The 23,692-nt window shown below is 41.3% G+C and overlaps 2 protein-coding genes across 6 annotated transcripts in view; one reads left to right on the forward strand and one right to left on the reverse strand.

Moving 5' to 3' along the window:
- The window catches only part of PRKG1 (protein kinase cGMP-dependent 1), a 1,157,800-nt gene that overhangs the window by 656,865 nt on the left and 477,243 nt on the right, over nt 1–23,692 (forward strand). The window lies entirely within an intron of this gene.
- Nucleotides 4,910–8,531, reverse strand: CSTF2T (cleavage stimulation factor subunit 2 tau variant). Of its 3 annotated transcripts, none has more exons than XM_084755304.1 (2): nt 6,874–8,530; nt 4,910–6,828 (listed from the first exon to the last, which is right to left on the reverse strand). In XM_084755304.1, exons 1-2 carry the CDS (start codon nt 8,402–8,404, stop codon nt 6,452–6,454), a joined length of 1,908 nt encoding a protein of 635 aa, XP_084611430.1. In that variant the 5' UTR covers nt 8,405–8,530; the 3' UTR covers nt 4,910–6,451. The 3 variants fall into 3 exon arrangements, with proteins under 3 accessions (XP_084611430.1, XP_084611431.1, XP_084611429.1); XM_084755305.1 differs by having other exon boundaries at nt 4,910–6,768; nt 6,874–8,527; XM_084755303.1 differs by having other exon boundaries at nt 4,910–8,531.

Here is a 23,692-nt window from a genome sequence, read left to right on the forward strand (position 1 = left end):
CCAGGGAGAGTAGGAGGGAGAATGGCCAGAGAAATGACAAGCTGGTCTTTCCTGGGTGATCCCTGGAGATGGAGGGCTGATGATTAGCAGCCTTTGCAAGCGTAAGACTCCCTGAGGATGTTTTCGCTTCGTTATCTGAAAAGTTCCTGAGAAAATGGAAGGCTTGACATGATTTGTTAAAATTTCCAGCTTCCTTTCCATTAAAATGAGGAACAGATAGATTCAAAGATTTGAATAACTATCCAAATACATTTAAAGCAATTTTTTGGTGTTGTTCTGTTTTGTTTTGAGGCAGGGCCTTCCTATGTGGCCCTGATTGTCTTAAGTGCCCCTCCTCCACTTTTTCCTTTTGTTTTTTTCCAGACAGAGTTTCTCTGTAGCTTTGGCTGTCCTGGACTTGCTTTGTAGACCAGGCTGGCCTCGAACTCCCAGAGATTGGCCTGCCTCTGCCTCCCCATGTGCTGGGATTAAAGGCATGTGCTGTCATTCTGCTGAAGTGTTTAAAAAGTAATCTTGCCCCGAGAAGAATGTAACTGTATTTTTAACCTAATTTTATAAAAATCTTTAAATTTTCAATAGTTGTCGTAAATAGCCTTTCATACTTACGTCAATATACCTGTCTTATCAATATAATAAAAATAACAGAAATAGGGTATGAACTTATAGTAAAACACAATTGATGTTATATACACATACACACATATTTTCAACAGAAATAGAGTATGGACATATAGTAAAACACAATCGATGTTATATATAAATCACATATATTTTCAAAGCAGTCAGCAGTTTATTTTTTGTTTTGTTTTGTTTTTTAGTTTTTCGAGACAGGGTTTCCCTGTGTAGCCTTGACTGACCTAGACTCGCTTTGTAGACCAGGCTGGCCTCGAACTCACAGGGATCTGCCTGCCTCTGCCTCCCAAATGCTGGGATTAAAGGCGTGCACCACCACACCCAGCTTGCATTCATGCTCAACCAGGTCAATTTTTTCAAACCTTTTTATTTTGACTGTCCGTGTTTTTCCAGCTTTGTGACAGATTGAACCTCTTTTTGGATTTGTGGAGTTACAAGGATGCCCATCCATCTCTGCAGTGCTTGTGACTTACAGCTGTGTTCTTTTGTGGAACATACATGGCTATTAGCGCCCACTGGAATCATTAGTGTCTAATTTGACAATATAAAATAAGAAAACTTGTTTGGCAAGTGGTTGGTTAAGGGTGTCCCTGTAAAAAACAACAAACAAAATAACCCCAAAACAACAAGACTCCTAACTGTTAATATGTAGATTTTATGTGTTGGCCAAAGAAATTCCCACAATGTATGCCCAATTAACACATATTGTCTTGTAAACTTTTTGAACTTTTAACAAATATTTACTCCAAATGCCTATCCTAATTTATTTATTTATCTTATTTGGTTTTTCAAGACAGGGTTTCTCTGTGTAGCCTTGGCTGTCTTGGACTCACTTTGTAGATCAGGCTGGCCTTGAACTCACAGCAATCCACCTGCCTCTGCCTCCCTGAATGCCCATATCTTGCTTTTAAAAAACAATTTTACAATTATTTGTGTGTGCATTTGCAGCATATCACTGAAATTCTAGACAAAACATACTCTAAAATTGCCTTCTCTGTTTTCTTGTTATTTTTTATTGCTTGTCTGTTCAGCTTTCTTTCTTTCTTTCTTTCTTTTTTTTAAAGACAGGGTTTCTCTGTGTAGCCTTAGCTGTCCTGGACTCCCTTTGTAGCCCAGGTTGTCCTTGAACTTATAGCAATCCACCTGCCTCTGCCTCCCAAAGTGCTTAGATTAAAGGGGTGCGCCACCACACAGGGCTTTTCTTTAGCTTTTTGTCACAATTGTGTGTGTGTGTGTGTGTGTGTGTGTGTGTGTGTGTGTGTGTGTGTGTGTGTGTGTGTAAACATGTGGAAGTCAGAGGACAACTTGTGGGAGTTCTCTTCTACCATGTGGGACCCAGGGATGACATTCAGGCAGGCAGTCTTGGTGGCAAGTGCCTTTACCCTCTGAGCTGTCTTGCTGGCTCCCTTTCTGTTGGCTTCATCAGGACTAGTTACCTTCTCTGAACACCACTTAAATACTTGAAAGGATTGAGCTATGTTCTTCCATCTTTTTACAGAGCATATTGATTTATGCATACATGACACTTGATGACTGCCATTAATGAGCTACTAAGTATTCCTGTAATTTTACTTGTTACTATAAGATGCAAATGTGAGGCTAGGCTATGGTGTCACACACCTTTAATCCCAGCACTTGGTAATAAACTTAATTACTCTTCTCCAAGTTTCAACTGTTGTTGAAAATGAGAAGGTGGGATGGAGACCTGTTCCTCTCATCACTGACTAAAGAGGAAGTCATTTTAGGCTTAAAGAAAAGTAAAAAATATTTTTGGTTGTGGGGGCGCTTGGTGAGACAGGGTTTCTCTGTATAGCCTTGTCTGTCCTGGCTTCATAGACCAGGCTAGCCTTGAACTCACAAAGATCTGTCTGACTCTCCCTCCCCAAGTGCTGGGATTACAGGCTTGTGCCACTGGGCTCAGCTCAAGAAGTAAATTCTAACAGGCAACTTATTCCATTTCTGTTAATATTTGTAGTCATGCTGTATGCCACTGTATTGATCTAACATGTGAGAAAGTGTGATGCCTAGGATATAAAGTATTTTATTATGACTGTTAATGCACTATGCAAAGCCGATAAAGTACCATTACATTAACTCAAATGTGCTATTTTTAAAAATTGATACACAGTTCAAGTTCTATTACAGCTAATGCTTAAGACAAAGGGAATTGAAAACTGAGTTAGTGCAAAATTAATTTTTTTCTGAGGAAGATTAATTTGGTACCTTTTCATTAAGGCCCACAAGAAGCTTGTAAATGGATTCCGAAGTCAGTACAAGTTGCTTCATATGAACTACAGGCAGTAAGGGGTGGTGGCACACAGTCAGAGGTATGCGCAAAATGTCTTGTACACCTTTGCAGATTTTCATGTATTGACAGAATTCTGGTTAAAACAGCTATTTAAATAAGAGAGACACAATTGTTTGAAAGAAACCCTTTTCATTTCTCTGAGTCCACAAGATTACCCACTCTACTTCTGAGGCACACAACAAGTCATTAACCTAGCAGATTAAAAACAAAAAACAAAACAAACAAAAAAAAAACTTGTTTTGACATTCTGAAGTTCATTCCAAATGCCTATAAATAGTATACATCTTGAATCATACAAAATTACTTATAATCAGAGATTTAGTGTTTTATTCTACCTAATGACTATTTTAGCTACCTTTAGGCCTTAACTCAAGTCAGTTATAAGGAAATATTTTCCTCTGCAGTTGGTAACTACTTGTTTATTCTTACCATAGTACTTATTAGGTACCTGGTATCTTTTTTTTTTTTTTTGACAGTGTGACCTTGTCTCAAAAAGTAAGTTTCAAAGAAGCATCTCAGAGTGTACACACACACACACACACACACACACACACACACACACACACACACACACACACCAAGTCTTATTACTAGATCTAATATAAATATGTAAGCATACATCGATACTACATACCTAAATAGTCTACTTACTGACATTACCCCATGAGGGAAATGTACTTCAACTAGAGAAGTGTTCAGAGATTAGTTGGGGAAATAAAGCAGAGGCTGACATAGTGAGGACTCAAATGGGACTGCTGTCATATTCCTGTCACAGCAGGCGGCTGCTAAGACCTTATTAGACCTGGTGCACCATAGGAAATGGGGTTCTGTAGGCTTTCTTAACGTCCCATCACAGTCTGGAGAAGCAAGATTTGCAAGCTGTGATGCAGTTAAGTATTTTTCTACCACTAAAGGTCCCATCATAAAATATCTATGAGATTAGCTCTCCTATGCCAGACCCACATCAGTGTATACCTTGTATTCAAAATTAGAAGCTCTGGAAAAATCACACTTGCACACCAACCAGCAGTAACAGGGGAAGAAAAGGGCTATTGTGAAGACACTAGTGAAATTCAATCATTGTATGATCCCCAAACCATGTACTGCCTGAGGATAAGAAACCCTTCAGAAGCCTTAGAAATCAGAATTACATTCCGGCACCTTCAGCTAGCACTGTGAACAAATTTGTGTACCACTTATAGTTTGAATTACTCTCCTATAAATGAATCAAAGTCCTTTATTTTCTATACCAATACCAGAATCCGTGAGTAGTTAATTAGAAATGAGAAACTCTCTTTTCACAGTAAAGGTGACTGCTTTTCATTCTTAATTGATTTTAAAGTCTTTTGAGATAGGGCTGATGTGGCCCTGGGTAGCCACAACTCTTCCCTTAGCCAAGGATTACTGTGAACACCTTATTCTCTGCCTGCACTTCCCTTTGGAGATTATAGGTGCTTTCTTTTATTTATTTTTTTTATCTTAATGCAATAGCTGTTATAATTCATTTTGTGATGAACCTCAGTCCTTTGGGGATAAACTTGTTTAGATTTTTTTTTTCAACTATAACTGGATGTTTTACCCTTCTTTTTCATGTTTCTTTTACTATAGTGCAAATAAGAATGAGGAAAGCATTTCCCATGTGCGCTATTTGCTATCCATTGTAGGCAAAAGTTGGGGGCTGTGGGTAAAGCAAACACAGTACTTGCAGTACAAATGCGGTCAGTCCCTAAGAAACCTGGAAGGTGTTCCTGGAACACAGTATTCCAAAGGAAACACCATAATGTCTGATGTGGGAGGTATCACACTGGAGTGGCAGTGTCTTCATGGTATTCATCTGTTGAACGACACATACAATTAAGGGTACTTCTACCAATTTCCCTAGTTTCACTCTTTTTCATAGTAATGTATGTACATCTCTTAAAAAAGTATTTCCCAGTGTATTAAACGAAATTAAACATACAGAATTCGTTAATTATACAACTTTTTTATTTACTCTTCATTAAACAATGCAGAGATTTTCTTATAACAAAGACTGTAAGATTAGTCAATGAGAAGGTTGGGGCTAGCAACTACAATTTCAAAGGAAACAAGCAATTGGAATTAGCCGGAACTAGCACAAAGGTAAAGAACACTAATCAATTCTAGCACAAGGGCGGCAGGGGAGACACAGGAAGCTTAACACTGATGCAAAAAACCTAAACTGGAGAATAGCCTCGGGACGAAAACTCTGTACACTTAAACTGCACGAACTTTGCAAGGGGAAGACAAACGCTGGGTCGGCTCTCTCCCTAAGGCCAGGCCTCCCTCTGTAGCGGGTGATTATTTTCCCACAGAGAAAGGCCACTTTGTCAAGTGGGAACTTGTGCTTGTTTCTGCTCATTAACTGGATATGACACAATGTCTAGGTGTCACACACTTATAGCTGAAAAATAAGATGGCAGCTCTAAAGCTACCATACTAAGCTCCACATTCCGGGTTTTAAAAGGTATCTGGGACGAATGAATAAAATAAAATATTAAGTTAACTCAACAGAGTTGTCAGTCTACTTGGGCCTCAGTTCTATAAGATGATGATAGGAGGGTAGTTTATGGAAGTAATCAAACTGCAAGACACATCAAAATGTAAAGACTAAGATTTTAAACTTCTGATTCTTGCCTGACAAATGGGTTGCATCTCTGTCTGGATAGAGACTCTGGGAGCATTACTGAATAAAACCTCCATTACTCAACAAAGTCCAATCCTGTGTCTGATTCTTTTAGATGATATGAGAAAATTATATCATTAAGACTTTGTTCAAGAAATGTATCAAGACATTACTTGAGTCTCACCAGAGGAGACTTTATAAGTCAGCTGACACTACATCTAGCCTGCAAAATCATCATAGCTGGGACCAGGAAAGTCTCAAAAAAGTTAGATAGTTATGCTTTTAAAAAACAACCCTCCACTATTATAAATTTTACCATGGACTGTTAGTTCTAATATTTCAAAATAATTCCAAAATAATCAGAATGGTATTAATACAGTACTCTAATGCCTCCAAAATAGAATTATTTGGGTTTATGAAAAAGAGTAACTTAACATTTTGACACTCAGTTCAATATACAACCAAAAATTTTTAAACTGTCTTAGTACATCAATAACAGGCCACTTTCAATTGTTATGTAGTTCCCAGTTTACTTAATATTTTTTAAATGCAGTTAACAAAGTTCAGGCATGTTGCTATTACTGTACCTTCCTCATAGCCTTATTTGGTATGATGTCATTTTCAGGGTAACCTAGCAGAGTAACAGTGACAAAGTAAACAGGCTCATTTCCCCCACCCCCACCCTCAATCAAAAAGAAAAAAAGAAAACAGAAAGTGAAAAGACTAGAAATAAGACTATGGGTCTAGGGAGAAAGAAACCGTAAATCATCAAAGTATGCAAACACAGAAGACACAGCTTTTTGCACCCACTTCATGCCAGAATAAACTCGGAAGGAGAAACTAAGTACTTCCTCACTGAAAATCTTTCAAGAAGCACCAGTGGATTTCTGTATCTGTTCCTTTAAGATCAGGATGCTCTGCCTCTGCTCAGGAGGCAGCATGGCAATCTGGTCTGCAGTCAGCTGAAGAACCTGCATGATCAAAGCTGCCTTTTCTTGATCTTGTGGAGTTACCTGGCTCTGCCCAGGACTAAAACTGCTAGGCTGGCCTCCACCTTGCTTACTCGCTCCTTGCATGCCAGCTCCCTGCATCCCTGCTCCTTGCATCCCTGCTCCTTGCATCCCTGCTCCTTGCATCCCTGCCCCCTGCATCCCTGCTCCTTGCATCCCTGCCCCCTGCATCCCTCCGCCTTGCATCCCTGCCCCCTGCATCCCTGCTCCTTGTATACCTGCCCCCTGCATCCCTCCGCCTTGCATCCCTGCCCCCTGCATCCCTGCTCCTTGTATACCTGCCCCCTGCATGCCACCTCCAGGATTCCCCACTCCTGCAATGTTTGGAACCTGTCTAGGTCCCTGAGGGCCACCTGCCCCCATAGTGATGGGGCCAGGGCCTTGGATTCCACCAGTCATTGGAGCTCTGGAGCTGGGGCCAGGGCCCCTCATCTCTAGTCCTCTGGCATCCATCCCTCTGGTTTCCACCGCACAGGCTTCCATTCTTCTCTCCATCCCTCGTGGCTCCAAGACGTCAGGTTCCATGGGCCGAGGCTCCATCCCTCGAGGCTCTCTCCCTCCTCTGCCATCCATAGGTAGTCCTCTTTGATCAATCATGGGACCTCTGGGCTCACCGATTAGCATTCTGGGATCTGGTGCTAACGGTCCTCCCCTCATATCATGCGAGGATGGGCCACGGCTGTCATGACCATGGTGCATCGGGGGACCCTGATGCGGCGGGCCCATATAACCTCTGGGTTCTACTTCTCCAGTCACAGAGAGCAGAGTCCCTCCACGTGGGTCATTCGGAGCGTCTCCCAGTAGTCCTCGGGGAGGTATGCCACCAGAAGGCATGGGTCCACGAGGTATTGGAGGTCTAGGATCTGACATCTGCATTTGTCCTCGCTCTAAGGGCCCTGGACCAACCACTGGCATGCCAACTTGCGGCTGCATTGCTCCTCCCGGAGTTAAGGAACCAGGTCCAGGTCCAGGAACTGCAGCCGGTATCGGCCCCGGAGCTGGAAGTCCCCCCTGGATAGACGTCTGCATCAGAGGAGGAATGTCCTTCACAGGTCTTCTGGGCAAATGCTGAGGCTGAGGGGCTGGAGGATTCTGTTGGTTCAGCATAACGTTAGGCCCGGGGCAGAGCCCAGGGGCAGGGCCGGGGCCGGGGCCAGGGCCAGGCCCACCAGGAACAGGCCCAGGGACAGGCTGAGATTTGCCTGGCATGAGTGGCGTGACATGTACCTTGCGATGCAAGATTTTCAGGGCAATCTCCGGATCCATGATTCTCATCACCACCTGTGCCTGCAGCAGAGCGTACGCCAGCTGTGGGTTCTGGAGGAGCATGTTCCGCGCTTCCTGGTGACTGTTTTGAACACACAACTTCATCTGCTTCATCAGCTCAAACATCTGCTCCGGGGGCAGGCTGGCGACGGCTCTGGTAATCGACTCTGGAGCATCTTCTGGATCAATAGGGTCCCCGTAGGGAGAGTCGATGATGGGCGCCGCCGGGCCTAAGCTCTTTAACTCCTCCTTGTTCTTTTCACTGGCAGCATTGTCCACCCGGAGCGCTCTCCCACTAAATTCTCGCCCATTCAGGTTCCGCATGGCACTAAGCGCAGTCTCCTGGTCTTGGTACTCGCAGAAGCCGTAACCCTTGGGCTTTCCGGTCTCTCTATCGTATACGAGACGGAAACTAACAACCGAACCAACCTCCGAGAAAATGTCCTTTAGCTGCTCCTCCGTCGCCTCATACGGAATGTTCCCCACGAACACGGAACGCAGTGATCGATCCATGGCTGGGTCTCTCACCGCCAAACTCGACATGATTCCGGCCGAGCATACAGCGGCGTGCAAATTCGTCCAAGAGTCGTCCTCTGGCAAACCACGTTTCCGCTGTGTAACGGAAACAGATGCCAGACTCCGGACTGAAACCTTTCCGCTATAAATCTATAGTTCCGCTAGGTCGCAGAAACTGCTTCCTGAAGCCGGACTAATTTATCTGACGTCTTCCGCCCCGGGCCGTGCGCACTGCGGTCTGCGCCTGGTTACTGACAACACGATTCCTTTCGATGATCCTATTGGCCGAATTTCCCCGGCGGCCCCGCCCTCCTTTTCCTGCCATCAGCGGATGCATTAGAACTAACCTCATTAAAAATGGCCGATCGAACTTCACTGCGGTATCGGACGGCGTCGGCCTCCCCTCACGACCCGGGCAGTTTTCTTTGCGTTCCACGGGCGGGAAACCGCCAACTGAAAGCTGATTTAAGGCTTAATGTTTTAATTTCTTATACATGTGTTTTCACAGCTGCTTCCGTTCAGTATAGAATATTTGAAACATTTAAAATTATATTCCAGAATATGGGGTTTAAAAATGCTGACATATGTTTTATTATGTTATGTTAAAATCAAAAAACCTCCATAAAACATTAAGCAAACAAACAAAACAGAAAAATAAACTAAAGCTTCCGTCAGCTGCAGCCCCGCCCCCCAGGCTATGGTTTGATGAAACAGTTTTTGGGTGCAGGATGCTTCTAGGTTTTTCTCTACATAAGCGGGCTGTTGGTTGCGGTTATTCCTCCTGTCTCTTGCTAATATTAATCGACTTTAATACTAAATAGGAATGAACGAAAAGTATGGTTGCAGAGTATGAATTAATCAAATTTAGTTAACTTAGGCCGGGCGGTGGTGGCACACGCCTTTAATCCCAGCACTTGAGAAGCGGAGGCAGGCGGATCGGATCGCTGTGAGGCCAGCCTGGTCTACAAAGCGAGTCCAGGACAGTCAAGGCTGCACAGAGAAACCCTGTCTCTGAGAAACCAAACCAAACCAAAACAAAAAACTAACCAAACAAACAAATTTAGGTAGTTGTATTTTTTTGTTTTGTATTTATTTCTGTTCTTGTTATTGGCAAGGTCTCTTAATGTAGTCCTGGCCGTCCTGGAGCTCATTATGTAGATCAGGCTGGCCTCAAACAAACAGATCTTCTGCTGCTGCCTCCCTAGAGCTTGGACTAAAGGCCTGTGCTGCCACACCCAGCTAAATCACAATTTCTCACGGTCTTCTAGTTCTAATTCTCGGACTGTGAATAAATTCTGAACACATGAGGTTTTTTTTTTTTTGGGATAAAGAATTCTGATCCTGAACTTTAATAGTACATCAATTTTAGTTAAAAGGTGAGACGAATATTAATATACTTATAAATGGTTTTTACAATATAAATTGTCACATTTTCCAATGTTGAATATATATATACACCAGCATGGCCTCCATAATATTGAGTTCCAGGCCAACCAGCGTTACATAAAGTGAGATTTTTAAATACACTTAGTTATTATGTGTGTGACTTTTACAGCTGTGGATCAATAGATCAAAGGACGACTTGCAAGAGTTGATTCTTCCCTTCTACTCTGTGATCCAACCTAATACATAGGGACACCTGTTCCTTTACCCACTGAGCAATCTCGTTTGCTCTGGGTTTTAGATGTTGAATTTTAAGTTTCTGATTTTTAAAATTAATTCCAGCATAATAAACCAATGTTCATTCAGGCTAATGAAAAGCCTTTAACTAATTGGGCATGAGTGGTAGTCCATGACACAATGTTATTAATCCTGCCAGTTAAAATTTGGTATTGTAATTAATGTCATATCAATATATATAAAATTCAGGATTTTGAAGACTAAGCTTTTTCTATCACCAATACAAAATTTTCTTAATTTTAACTTGGAAAAAAATTCCTTTATGTCATGGCTGATATTTTGAAGAAAATTATAAATGGCATTCTTATATTCAGTTGTCAGTTTATTCAATAAATCAATATGCCAGGTGTATTGAAATTAGTTTTACTGTTTTAACACAGGTCTCCTCTATAACCTAGGTTAGAGCGGAATTCACTGTGTATGCAGTTCAAGCTGTCCTGAGATTTGCAATCCCCCTGCTTCTTCCCCCTTATGCTGGGTTTAGAGCCAAGTACCACAAGCCTTGTCTTTACCCGACAGACTGCCAAATAAAAACTGACCAATCGCCAGGTGTGGTGGCACATGTCTTTAATCCCAGCCCTTGGGAGGCAGAGGCAGGCAGATCTCTGAGTTCAAGGCCAGCTAGGTTGCTCTACAAAGCGAGTCCAGGACAGCCAGGACTACAAGAGATACCCTGTGTTGAAAAACCAAAATGAAAACAAAAGCCAAACAAACAAACAAAACAGGCCAATCAAGCAATCAAACAAAACACCATCTGAGGCATGGTGGCTCATACCTTTTTAACCCCAGCACTTGAGGCACTTCCAGGGGAGCCCAGTCTATGTATCTACTTCCAGACTAGCCATGGATACACAGTGAGACCCTGAGCTCTTTAACACTTACCTACCATTGTTAAAGATTATCAGCTTAGTCCATTGTAGAAGTGATTTTTAAAGTCTTATTGTGAAATTGCTTTGGGCATCTGTCTATCAGTCATACAAAGAAAATACACGACTTAACTTAAAAAAGTGTCTTCAACAAACAGGATTGGTTGACCAACTAAATCACTCAAATCTATGACAGATTTGACAAAAATGTGGTATTTGCAGTAGGGCTAGTCACACAAGCCTGGAATTTCCAGCACTTGAAAGCCTAAGACAGGCTGAGTCTCATTGTGAGTTTAAGGATAACATAGGCTATATACCACATTGCAGGCCAGCCTGGGATACATTTAAGATACCCTCCTCCCCAAATGGTTTTTAGCTATTTTGATGAATCAAATTTTACATAAAAACTGTAGTCTTTATGAGGCCATAAGAAGTATTAAAACATAAATAAAAGATGCACCATAAACTGGACATGGTGGCTCACACCTTTAATCCCAGCATTTGAGACACTTCCAGGACAACCTGGCCTACATATCTATTTCCAGGCTAGTCATGGAAACACAGTGAGACCCTCAAAAAATAAAATACATCTTAAAAGCGTTCACTATAGATTAAGTAGATAAAATCTAGATATATTCTTAAGATGTTTTGAATAGTGTCAGGCACTTTTTACCCTTTATGTTGAAAACTTAATTGAGGACCTCACATCTACCATGAAGTTATAATCCCAGCTCTGTCTCCATGGACATTTTTTATTATTATTTTTGTATTGGTCTCTCAAAGAATAACCAGAACACTCTATAAAGTCTTTCCTGGTCCCTTCCCTTTCCTGTAGGTGAAAAATAATTCTGTTTTCCCTTGTATACAAGTAATTCCTCATATGGACCTTTCTGCTGGTAGCAATTCACCTCTTGTTCTTTTGCCTGTTAGCTGAATTGTGACTTTGCACCTATAAAAATCACTCAAGAAATATGTAGGTCTTTTTTATCCATTGACCATCTGCCTCATATTTCTTATTCCATAAATATCTTCCCAAGTACTGTCAGTACAGCAGTGTGAAAACCAATCTGTTAGAACGAATTCTCTGCATGGGTTTTGTGTGGCTGCTATATCGGTCTCACCAGTAAATAAACACCTCAGAAATGAAAGTTTTCCATGTCCCTCATATCAGAGACCCAGAAATCGGCTTTGCTGATGCCTAAAGGTAATTTTAATGCAACTCATAGCTGGAGAACTGTTTTTCTACAAGGAGACAATCATACTATAAATACATAGATGATGGATTGACATGTATAAGTAAGTTGTTGTTTGTTTTGGGTTTTTTTTCACCAGTGTATCCTCAGCTCCAGGGGTGAAGCTTAATCGGTGAAGTTCCCATTATTTAATTTCATTTCTTTTGACATGTTGAGACAAGGTTTCTCTGTGTAGCCCTGGCTGTGCTGGGCTTACATTGTAGACTAGGCAGACCTCAAACTCATAGAGATCTGCCTGTCTTTACAGGCATGTGTGCCACTGTTCTTGACTTCATCATTTCATTTCTTGAGTGAATGATTCAAAGTGTCTTTAGAGCAAGCTAAGGTGGCTGGTGATTGTGTGATGGGACATAGCATAAAGTTCTGAAAACTGAGACGCGCATGATGATGAACACCTTTAATCCCAGCTCTTGGGGAGGCAGAGGCAGGGAGATCTCTGTGAGTTTGAGGCTAACTAGGTCTCCAAAGTGAGTCCAGGACAGCCAAGACTACACAGGGAAACCCTTGTCTTAAAAAAAAAATCTGAAAATTAAATATATGAGAACAGTCATGATAGTAGAGTCAGTAGGTTTCTTGTTTGTTTGTTTGTTTGTTTCCTCCTGAAAAGGAACAAATGAACACAGAGGCTCAGGAATACCAATCACATGACATTAGCTTTCCAGCTGAGCTTTTCAATCCTTTTCACCTAGATGTGGCATCTGGCCTTCTTACATTTAAGTCCCCTAGAATGTGGCTTTATTTTCCCTCATCACTGTGTGTAGCTTTCCCCATCTCACCTGTGCATTTCATTTCCCATTGTATGTTGTCGGTGCTTTTCTACCCCCTGGCTTCTGCTCATACTGCCCCTCTATTCATGGTGATGCCTTATTTTCCCACTTCGTATGTTCACTTCACCACATTGAAGCTCTTGTTCTTCAGTGTTCACCTTGATGTCTTTATTTTATTTTATTTTATTTTATTTTTTTACTAAAAGCAACAGTATGAGTTTGGTGGCCATGTATTAGAAGTGTCTTGGAGAGTGATGCAATCATCGTATCTTGATTTATAGCTAATTAGAGTTAGGCACAGAGATGGTAATGGGTTTGCTTAACTAGCATAGGCAGCAGTTTTATACGTGACACTTGAATCAAGAAATCCAGCTTTAAAATGATCATCCTATTCATTGAATGATCCACATAGACACGGTAAGAGGCAAAGCTACAGCCCGAAATCAGGTCTCTTAAAATTAAGCTTCCTGTTGCTCAATTGGTCTAGTAGTCATGAGTTACCCAGGCCTGGACACAGCCTTCACTGGCCTTTTTCCTGATGACCTCTAAGTGTTACTAATTGCAATTTTGACATGACAATCAGTGCTATGGCAACAGATGGACTGTAAATATGAAGACTGAATCTGTTGAGGAAAATGTTTCCTTTTCTCAATTGGTAGGGCCAACATAAAACCTCAAGTAAGGCTTTTTAAGAGCATGCAGTCACATAGGTAGTGAATTCATTTCTATAAAAGAACCTGGATTTCTCAGATCCCTAATTAAGCTTCTCTAAGGCATATTCCCCCCCACATACATTTGTAATACCTTTAATAAGAAAAGAACACAGAGGGAAGTAAATAGTAAATTTCACTTATGATTCATTTTTGTTGGCAAGAAAAGTATAATGTAAACTTTGGGGCTATCAGAGTAAACCACTGCACAAGTTAAATGGAGACAAATGCGATGTAGTCCGTTACCATTCTGTTGATAGTTTATGAATTCTGTTGATAGGTTATGAAAATAAGGCATAAGGAAGAGAAGGCCTTGAACCAGAAAGAACTTATTGACATCGTTTGTAATTGTGTCCAGATCTTCAGTCTATGCCAAGCCAACAATGTTTACAAGGAGTAGGATGAGGTGGGTTAGACTTCAGGTTTTAACCTTAGACTTGGGTTGAAAAGAAATCATGCAATCTTAAACAAATTGCTTCTCATTACTTCCACTTTGGCATCTTTCAAATGAGGATACTATTGCCTGTGTTGGATTGTTGTGTAGAAGACATAATACCTATTTTATCGTTTCTCATATTATATTATTAATCTGCATTTGTATAAAATGATAGCATGCAAAGCAGAATTTTAAGTGGAAAGAGGTACTATAATGCTATCTTGAGATATGCATCATTCTTCTGACTGAAAAGACTGTATTTGATGAGCCCATGGTCCGTTATTAGATCATATTACTTTAAACGTGTATAGAGAGGATTCTAAGATGGGTAACAGCCATTTGTTGTTCAAACATGCCCATTTGTAGTTGTGCATGGATCATTTCCAGGATCAAGCCCATAGGATACTTCAATGAGAGTTTACTAAGTATATTGGTATTCATGAAGTCCTTTTAGTAAATCTTGACATGTTTTCCTCAGATATTTGATTAGCTATAGTTGTCATTTTTTATTAAATAGACTTGTGTGAAACTTGACCATGGATAGAACACACAAACTCCTCCACAGCTGCCTTGCTCTAGCACCTCTTTGAGTATACAGCCTTGTTCAAGCTGTCGTTAAGATGACGCCTTTTGAGTAGGTATTGCCAGACAAGCCCGGGCAGACAACCATGGGAAGGTGGACCTAACTGAACAAGAAGCAGAAGGCGCCATTCTTGCAAGAAGCCTCAGAACTGTGGAAAAATCCAAGCCCCACTTCTGGAGCGGAATAAAGATAACCTATTTAAGAGGAACAATTCGTGACTTTTACGTTTTTATTCTTTTCTATGACCAGAATAGTCAAATACCCACTTCAAAGAAATGTCTGAGCTACAGTTCTCTTCATAAACAGGGGCACTTCTGAGGCGCTGTGAGCCTAAGAAGGAGCCTATCTTGACCCCAAGGTAAAGGAAAGTGACCTTTTTGAAGCACTCAATTGGGAGTCAGAATTAAAAACATCACCAACAAAACAACAGTGTGACAGAATTATTTTGGACTCCTTATCACAAGTGAATGCTCCTCAAAAAAAAAAAAAAAGAAAGAAAGAAAGAAAGAAAGAAAAAAAAAAACATTACTTCAGGAGTGCCAGTTTAAATTTGCCCTATTATGCAAGACTCCTGAGACTTAGAAATTATGTTAAAAGATGAAACATATGAGAATGTCATAGCTTGTGCTCTGTGCTATGAGCACAGAGACCGGCTGCAGCTACAGAGGGCATTGACGTTGGGGGAGGTTTGAATACTATCCTGGGACTTGTCAGAAGGCCGAGACCATGTATCAGTCTGGTAAGGATGCTATGATAAAATACCACAAGCTGGATGGAATAAAGAAAAATGTGGAGCTGGGTGTGGTGGCGCACACCTTTAATCCCAGCACTGGGGAGGCAGAGGCACGTGGATCACTGTGAGTTCGAGGCCACCCTGGTCTACAAAGCAAGTCCAGGACAGCCAAGGCTACACAGAAAAACTGTCTTGAAAAACCAAAACAAAAGAAAGAAAGAAAGAAAGAAAGAAACAGTGGTGTGTAAAAAAAAAAAAAAAAAAACCACACACACACACACACACACACACACACACACACACAAAAGGGAAATGTGTTTCCTTGCATAAGATCAAAATGCCAGCAGCCTTGCTTTCTCCTGAGGCTTTCTTCCTCTCTCTCTCTCTCTCTCTCTCTCTCTCTCTCTCTCTCTCTCTCTCTGGCTTTTTGAGACAGGGTTTCTCTATGTAGCCTTGGCTATCCTGGACTAACTTTGTAGACCAGGCTGGCCTCGAACTCACAGCAATCCTCCTGCCTCTGCCTCCTGAGTGCTGGGATTAAAGGTGTGGGCCACCACTGCCAGGCTCTGAGGCTTTCTCTTATCTTTACCTATTAGCTTAGTATGGCAAGGAGGGTAGGGGGATGGGTTCTGGGGTGAATGGAACCCATGGCTGAAGTGCCAGGAATTAGTGTCCCTCATCTGTGGGGTCACAGAGAGGTCCTGTAGGAGCTGGGTGGGATTCAGAGCAGCACCAAATATTAAATCCGGATTTTTTTTCCCCAGTGAATTTGATGATTGCTGCAGCAGCGTTAGTAAAGGCTGAATCCTGGTGGACTATGGGTTCCCAAAGTAATTTTTGTTGATACACATCTGTAACTCCACATTTGAAGGCAAAACACCCATACACATGAAATAAAAGATTTTTCAAAAGAAAAGGTTAGTTCATAATTTATGATCTTCAGAAAACACACACTGTGTATAATGTACGACTTTCTTGAAGTTGCTTATACGTTTTAAAAACCCTAAACTCTTCCATCCTTCATATAAGAAGATTGATAGCTCTATTTTCGGCAGTTTAATGACACAACAATAAACAGTGACAATGATTCTGTTATTGTCACCTGCAGCACAATCTGCTGCTGACATTTAGGTTGAAATAGCCTTATCCACTCTCTCATCCGGCAGGACAATCGGAGAACCTCAGCTCCCTGGCCACCAGGTGTTTGCCAATTCCCTCCCGGTTCCAGGAAACAAAACAAATGCCTGCAGGGAACCAGGAAGTGCAAATGACCTATTCCTCCTGGAGCAGTCTTTTGTTAGTCCTGAAAATGGAACTGAGTGTGTCAGCCTAAGGCACGGAGGGGTCCAGACAAGAGAAGTTGACGCCTGTAGGGAGGATGAAAAACAAGAGTGCAAAATCTCCACTGCCTATTTACTGGCTAGCAATCTGTTGCCGAGGTCCCGGGACTGGGCAATTGTTGTAGGCATTCATCTTCAACAGCAAGACTTCCCAAGAGGGGCCAGGTTCCAAGGAATCCTCCTGAGAGCAGGTGTCTGCAGATGGGGGTTGGGGGTGCTGAAACTTGGAAAATGCTGGCACCTGCATCCCTAGGAAACAGATTTGAAGCATTTCTGTGAGGGTCAAAGAAAACTTTAGAATACTATTGCTCTTCGCACTTGTGACCAGTCACTGCGCATGCACTGTGCGGAAGGAAGGCTTCTAATATGGCAGCTTAAATGAGAGCTGAAATGCAGCATTCACTAGAAGCATCCGTTTGATTTTCTCTCACATTTTCACTGAAGATTTGTCATGTGCTGGTTCAAGTTTGTAACAGAGGAGCAGCTGTGCCTGTGAGGACTTTTCCTTCTGTCAAGATACAGAAGACAGGATATGCGCAGACAGTTCCCAAATGGAACTGTGATTTGTTTGAATTCCTTAGAGGTACATGGAAAATGAAAACAGAGCCGCTGCGCATCGTCTGACTCTTGCTCAGGTGAAGATGAAAAGGGATTCTTTTCTTTATCATTCAGTGAAGCGCTATGACTTCTCTTTGCCACACTAGTAATCCCATGCTAGATGTCCCCCAGATGGTCACTGATGGCTTCCCCCTTGAAGCTTGACACTTTCCACTGCCTAAACGCGTCTTCCGAGTACACTTAATTTAACTCAGAAAAAGTGAGTTCAAGACCAGTCTCTACTATAGAGTAAGAACATGTCTCAAATAGAAAAACAAATACACAGATAAAACACATAGGAGCCTGGGTGTGGTTCCATGCTGGTAATCTCAGCACTGGAGGCAAAAGCAAGATGGTACCAGGCCAGGCTGTCCTAAACGCCACTCAAGACTACACAGCAATGCTGTTCTTTCCCTCCCTCTCCCTCCCCCCTCCCCTCTCTCACTCAGCCCCCATTTTGTGACTTGTAGGAAGAGAGAACACTAGGGGAATGGTAAAAAGTGATTTTATTGTTTCTGTTGGTTTTTAAGATTTGTGTGTGTGTGTGTGTGTGTGTGTATGTGTGTGTGTGTGAATGTGCTATATTTTGAGATGGTGTCTTCTGAACCCCACCAACACTTATAGATTAAATTATTATAAAGTTTTAATGCTTAGTCAAAAGAATTTTTGAAAAGTTGTGATTTTAATTCATCTATAACAGTTTCATTGCGCAACTGTCTTTTGTAGCCATGGGCTGCAGATACTGCTTACTATTCTTCCCTGGATCTGAAAGATGGTTCTTACTGTCATGGCAATGCAATGCTGGGGTGGACCAAGTGCTTTCTACATAATTGCTTGCTCACAACAGTACCACTATGAGGACTTCCTGATGGATGAGCAAGCTGAGCCATGCATAGGTGAATTTGCCCATGGTTAGACAACAAGTAAGAGAAAGAGCTGAGAAACGCTTGTGAGAATAGCCCACTAAAGGCAACTGTGAAGTCCTGAGGAAAACCTCACTTGCTTTTTTTTTTGGTTTGGTTTGGTTTTATAGTCAGAGTAAATGCGAGGCTCTCTCCCCGAGGAACAATTCTGTTAAATTGCACGAGCAGCCCGATTTCCCAGCATTTCTTGCCTTGTCAGCTGCCTCTGTTTGTCAGAGAAAGAAAATGCAGCATAAAACTGATGGGGAGAAACTGTGAAACCTGTGGCCACGTGACAGGGCCTTCAGACGCACTGGCAAAGGTTGATTTTTGTCATTTATACCAAGGCACTGAAACGGGCTGCCAGTCGCATGGGTGATTTACTAGGCAGCTTTTTAGGTAATATATTATATTGCCAAGAAAATTCATTGTTGTGAGTTCATTCCTAAGCTTCGGTGGCTGCTTATTTATAAAAACAGACTGCCTAGGAACTGTAAATTATTTCACAGAGGGGAAAAGTACATCAGAAATGGCTATTAATTTAAGCTGTTTCACATTGAAACTGTCACTTCGATAAAAGAAATTCATGCAGGTTAAAATATGTGATTGTTTGGTAAAAAAAGAAATACATAATACAGCAAATCTTGTGTTTGGAAGTTGAAAAGACATTAGTTACAAATAGGGTATTAAAATGGATGGAATGTTTTCTAACTTTAAGGCTGGAATGACAAGTGAGAAAGCATTCTGTAGACTCTAAAACATTATGCACACTACCGGCTTGTGTAGGTTTATGTAACACAAAGGACTGTGCTCTGTGTAGGAGAATAGGGTCAGTAGGCTAAAGATTTCACTGTCTGTCTCTCAAGGAAAAAGACAACCAAATGGTATTTATAATCCCCAATGTTACCAAGAATCTAGAAAAGTGCTACTTCAAGCTTATAGGCTTAAAGCTCACTGTTCACTGTTATTTTCATTTCTTACACTTAAAGTATGCATATTGTATGAGTGGTCATGATTCTCTCTGCGCAGAGAAATGAGGCCACAGACCCCAGATATGCACCGTGGGAGAGCCAGGCATCCTCCAGCCAAGGACTGAGGCACATTTACAACAGAGGGTGGTGTGAAAGAAAGAGAAATGCTCAAAAAAAAAAGTGTTTTAGAGAGAGAAAGGCCTCCCCCCCCCTCCTTGAGAGATAGAAGACACATGGAAATCAAGGAAACACTACGTGTAGAAATAGATGCTAGAGTAAAAGTTTTATGGGTTTTGTTTTGTTGGTTTGGTATTTGGTTTTTGGTTTTTCAAGACAGGGTTTCCCTACTTTATCCTGGCTGTCCTGGACTCACTTTGTAGACCAGGCTGGCCTCAAACTCACAGTGATCCACCTGCTTTAGCCTCCCAAGTGCTGGGATTAAAGGCGTGCGCCACCATGCCTGGTTAATTTATGGGTTACAATACGAACCTCTCCACTCCCCCAAATCCTAAAGAATGACAGATACACCAGTGCATGGCCAGGCCTCCTCCCTGCAGTCACAGAGAGACTGAGCTGTCCCTCTTCTAAAGCTGGGCCAATACCTCTGATACTTTGGAAGGTGTACTGGTTGTTTTGTCAAGTTAACACAGCCTTCATATATCTGGAAAGAGGGAATCTTTGTGTTTTCACTGTTTGTCTACTTACTTACTCGCTTGCTTGAAACAGGGTCTCTCTATGTAGCCCTGGTTTGTCCTGGACCTTGCTTTGTAGACTAGGCTGGCCTCAAACTCACAGAGATATACTTTTCTCTGCCTCCAGAGTGCACTAGTATAGTCAGCTGGAGGAAGAGGAATTTTTGTTGTTGTTGTTTTTTTGTTTTTTCTAGGCAGGGTTTCTCCTGTAGTCCTGGTTGTCCTGGACTTGCTTTGTAGACCAGGCTGGCCTTGAACTTAGAGATCTGCCTGCCTCTAGATCCTGAGTTCTGGGATTAAAGGCATGCACCACCACTCCTGGTGGAAGAGGAAATCTAAATTGAAAAGCGCCTCCTTAAGGTTGACTTATAAGCAAACCTGTGGAGCATTTTCTTGATTGATGATTGATCTGGAAGGCCCCAGCCCACAGTGGATATTGCTACCCCAGGACAGGTGGTCCTAAGTTGTAAAATAAGAAAGCAGGCTGAGCAAGCCAGTAAGAAGCATTCCTCCATGGCCTCTACTTCAGTTCCTGCTTCCAGGCTCCTGCCTTGACTTCCCTGGATGGTATCATGTTATAACTATAACATGAAATACGCTCTCTGATTTCCAAGTTGCTTTTGGTCATGGTGTTTGATTACAGCAGTGGAAACCCCAAGACAGAAGATTTCCTTCATTGCTTATTGTTATAAAACTACAAACTGGCAAACAAAATTCCCATCAGCAATCAATCAGGTAAATCATTGCATTTATTAAGACTACTTATTATAAAAATACACCTTCTTTTGTAGAATTTTATGTACATGTAGATGTATTTCAATAAGAAAAGCAAAGAATAGGGTAGTGTTGTCAAAGAGTCCCAGTCTGCTTGATCCTAACCTTAGAGCAGTGTGATTGTATGAGCTTAGATGCCTGTATGAGCTGTTGCTTGGTACGTTCATAAAATTCTTCACAAATATACTTCAGACACTTGTAAAAGCAGTTAGACTAGGACACGGGTCAATAGAGAGGTTTATTTTTTGTGACACATCTTTTATTGCTGTCATACTGTATTTACTGTGTTCATAATCCATCCTCTCTCATAAGTGTTCCATTATGTGTGTGTATGCATATATATGTATATATGTTATTATATACATTATATATGTTTTAGGGCATATTTTAAAGTTTCTAGATTAGTATATTTTAGAAACATTTCCCTAAGAGGTCACCTGAGCTAAGATACTTGGGTCCTCCCTAAGAAAGCTAAAGGAAAAGCTCTCTATAACCTGAACAGCTGGTGAAGGCAACATTGTTATCATCGCTGCAAGCAGCTGTAGATCCTTTATCTTCCTGTTTCCTCATATTTAAGAGAAGTGGACATTACATCAGTGGGCGTGGCTAGGCTCTAGAGGGTTTTATATGCTCTTTCCAAATGTTACACCATGAATGTGGAGGCTTTGCCCCAGGGCTCCTGAGCATCTCTCACATTCTTTTAGTCTCTGCTCTGCAGAATGACAGCCATTATGGCCACACCTCAAGGTGAAAGAGATAGTCCGCTGTGTCTCTCTTCCTACCACCTCCTGCCCTGACCTTTTACTTCTCTCTTTCAGTCTCTAGCCTTGCTGGAGTGGGAGGGAATTTGCCTCAGGCAGAAAGTTGGCTCTTCCACTTTGGATCCAGGCTTCTCATTGTTTTGGAGAATATATGAATGATTTTTTTTTCAATTACAGTGAGTGAAACAGTATTCTCTGCCTATCAAAACACATGTTGCAAAATAAACCATGCTTCTGAACACTCAGCATCCTAATATCTCTTTGAGGTCTCTTGGTATTCTGAGATCTAAACATCTGTATATTGTCTTTTACATATTTGGCGTCTCTGGATATACTCAGCATTCCCAGAACAAACATAGAGCAAAACGTCCTGGTTTCTAGGAATTTCCTTAAAAGGAGATGATGGGACACGCACAGTATCTATTTCTGTGCCACTGCTGTCATTTATTGAGTTGCCAAGGTAACAAACTGGTAACAAGGTAACTGTGAATCAGCATAGATATAACTTGTGACTTGTTAGTCCTAAAATCAAAACAGCAATGTCATTCAATTAACTGCTCTCTGCATGTGTTACCAGTGTGGTTTTTCTTCTTTGAAGGACTAGTGTTGTCTTCCTAATTTCCAATATGTAACGGAGAAAGACTTTTTCCTGAAAAACATCCTGTACTGTTTGTATGTTGACATCCATTATGGAGCTGGAAATGCTATCCATGTCACTCACTTGTTCTTTACAAAATATTGGCTACAGTTGATAATTCAGAAAGCCCAAAGAAACTCCCAATTCTCATTTTCATAAGAGCATTCACATTAGGTAAGTGTAAACATGAAAATACAGGATCTCTCAAGTTATTTTACTTTACTTTTTTTTTTAAATAAAGAATTCTTTTAAAGATTTATTTATTTATTATGTATACAATGTTCTGCCTACATGTATACCTACCAGAAGAGGGGACCAGATCTCATTATAGATGGTTGTGAGCCACCATGTGGTTGCTGAGAATTGAACCCAGGTTCTTGGGAAGAGCAGCCAGTGCTCTTAACCACTGAACCATCTCTCCAGTTAAAAAATTATTATTTTTTAACTTGTCTCTAGTGGCTAAGGGCTCAAACTTTGAAGAAATATCACTCTTTGCAAATCATTCTGATCAATCAAGCTATGTATATATATATATATATATTTTTTTTTCTTGTAAGCGTCTCATAGTGGAAGCATCCCAAGGTCTGCTGGTTGCTCAAATTCCATTTTCCCACCCGTTTCATTAGAAAACAATATTTAAAAATGAGGCTGAAGAACTCTAGGATGTAGATATTCAGCTATAGTACTTGCTCATTTAGCAGCCTTCATATAACAAAGGATATCCATATTTTGTAATTGGGAGGAATATAATAGTAGCAACTAAATGAATATTAACTCTGACTGTACTTGGAAGCATACAGCCTGTGATTAAGACTACCTTTCTTTGAGAAGCTTATTTGGCCAAAGCAAAAAATAAAATAAAATAAAATAAAAAAAGTAAAAACAAAACCAACTTCAAATTTCAACTTCCCAAATATCTTTCGATTAAATAGCACAGGACAATTCCTTGTACATGAAACCTAATGCCAAGCTGGTAGTCCCATCTTGGAAGGAGAAGGAAATTGGCCAGCCCAGTCCCTATTGACAAGAGTGCAATGAATCTAAGCAGGCAAGTGAAAGAAGAAACAGCTAATGTAATAAAGTGTATGAATTTCCAGATCAAGAAAAGTTCAGGGTATTGGCATTAGCCACGAACAATTCCAACAGAAAAAAAACCTCTTCAGAAGAAGATACTCTGGCTTAAGAGGAGATTCAGAATATTCTAGGTAGCAGGATGAACTGTATGCTTATAATCTCCAGCTCTCAGGAGGTGGTGGCAGAGAGAAAGCTAATTTAGAAGTCAGCATGTGCTACCTTGCCCGAGCTATAGGAACAGAGACACAGACAAAAGACCAAGAAGAGCATTTCCTGCAGTGAAGGATGTGCAAGGCCAGAGTTGAAGCAAGCCTGACTTTCCCAGCAGAAGGGACCTTCCCACTGTTCTGAGCGATTACACTTGGTACCACACTGCCCTGGTAAGGATGGGAAAGCTGGGTCTCTATGCCATGCTGTACATTGTCTCCCTGTTGCTTTCACACCCCTTGCAAGTCTCTCTGTCAGATCTCTACTCACAAACACCAAAGGCTTAAGATGGACCTAAAGCAAGTGCTCCAGGAGATTTCTGATGTCTTTTT

The sequence above is a fragment of the Acomys minous genome (genome assembly GCF_964271855.1).
Source record: "Acomys minous genome assembly, chromosome: 2".
In the NCBI taxonomy this organism is placed as follows: Eukaryota; Metazoa; Chordata; class Mammalia; order Rodentia; family Muridae; genus Acomys; species Acomys minous.

Bases quoted from the DNA above. Each gene is read 5' to 3' on its own strand.
- CSTF2T (XM_084755303.1), bottom strand. From the start codon at position 8,404: ATGTCGAGTTTGGCGGTGAGAGACCCAGCCATGGATCGATCACTGCGT.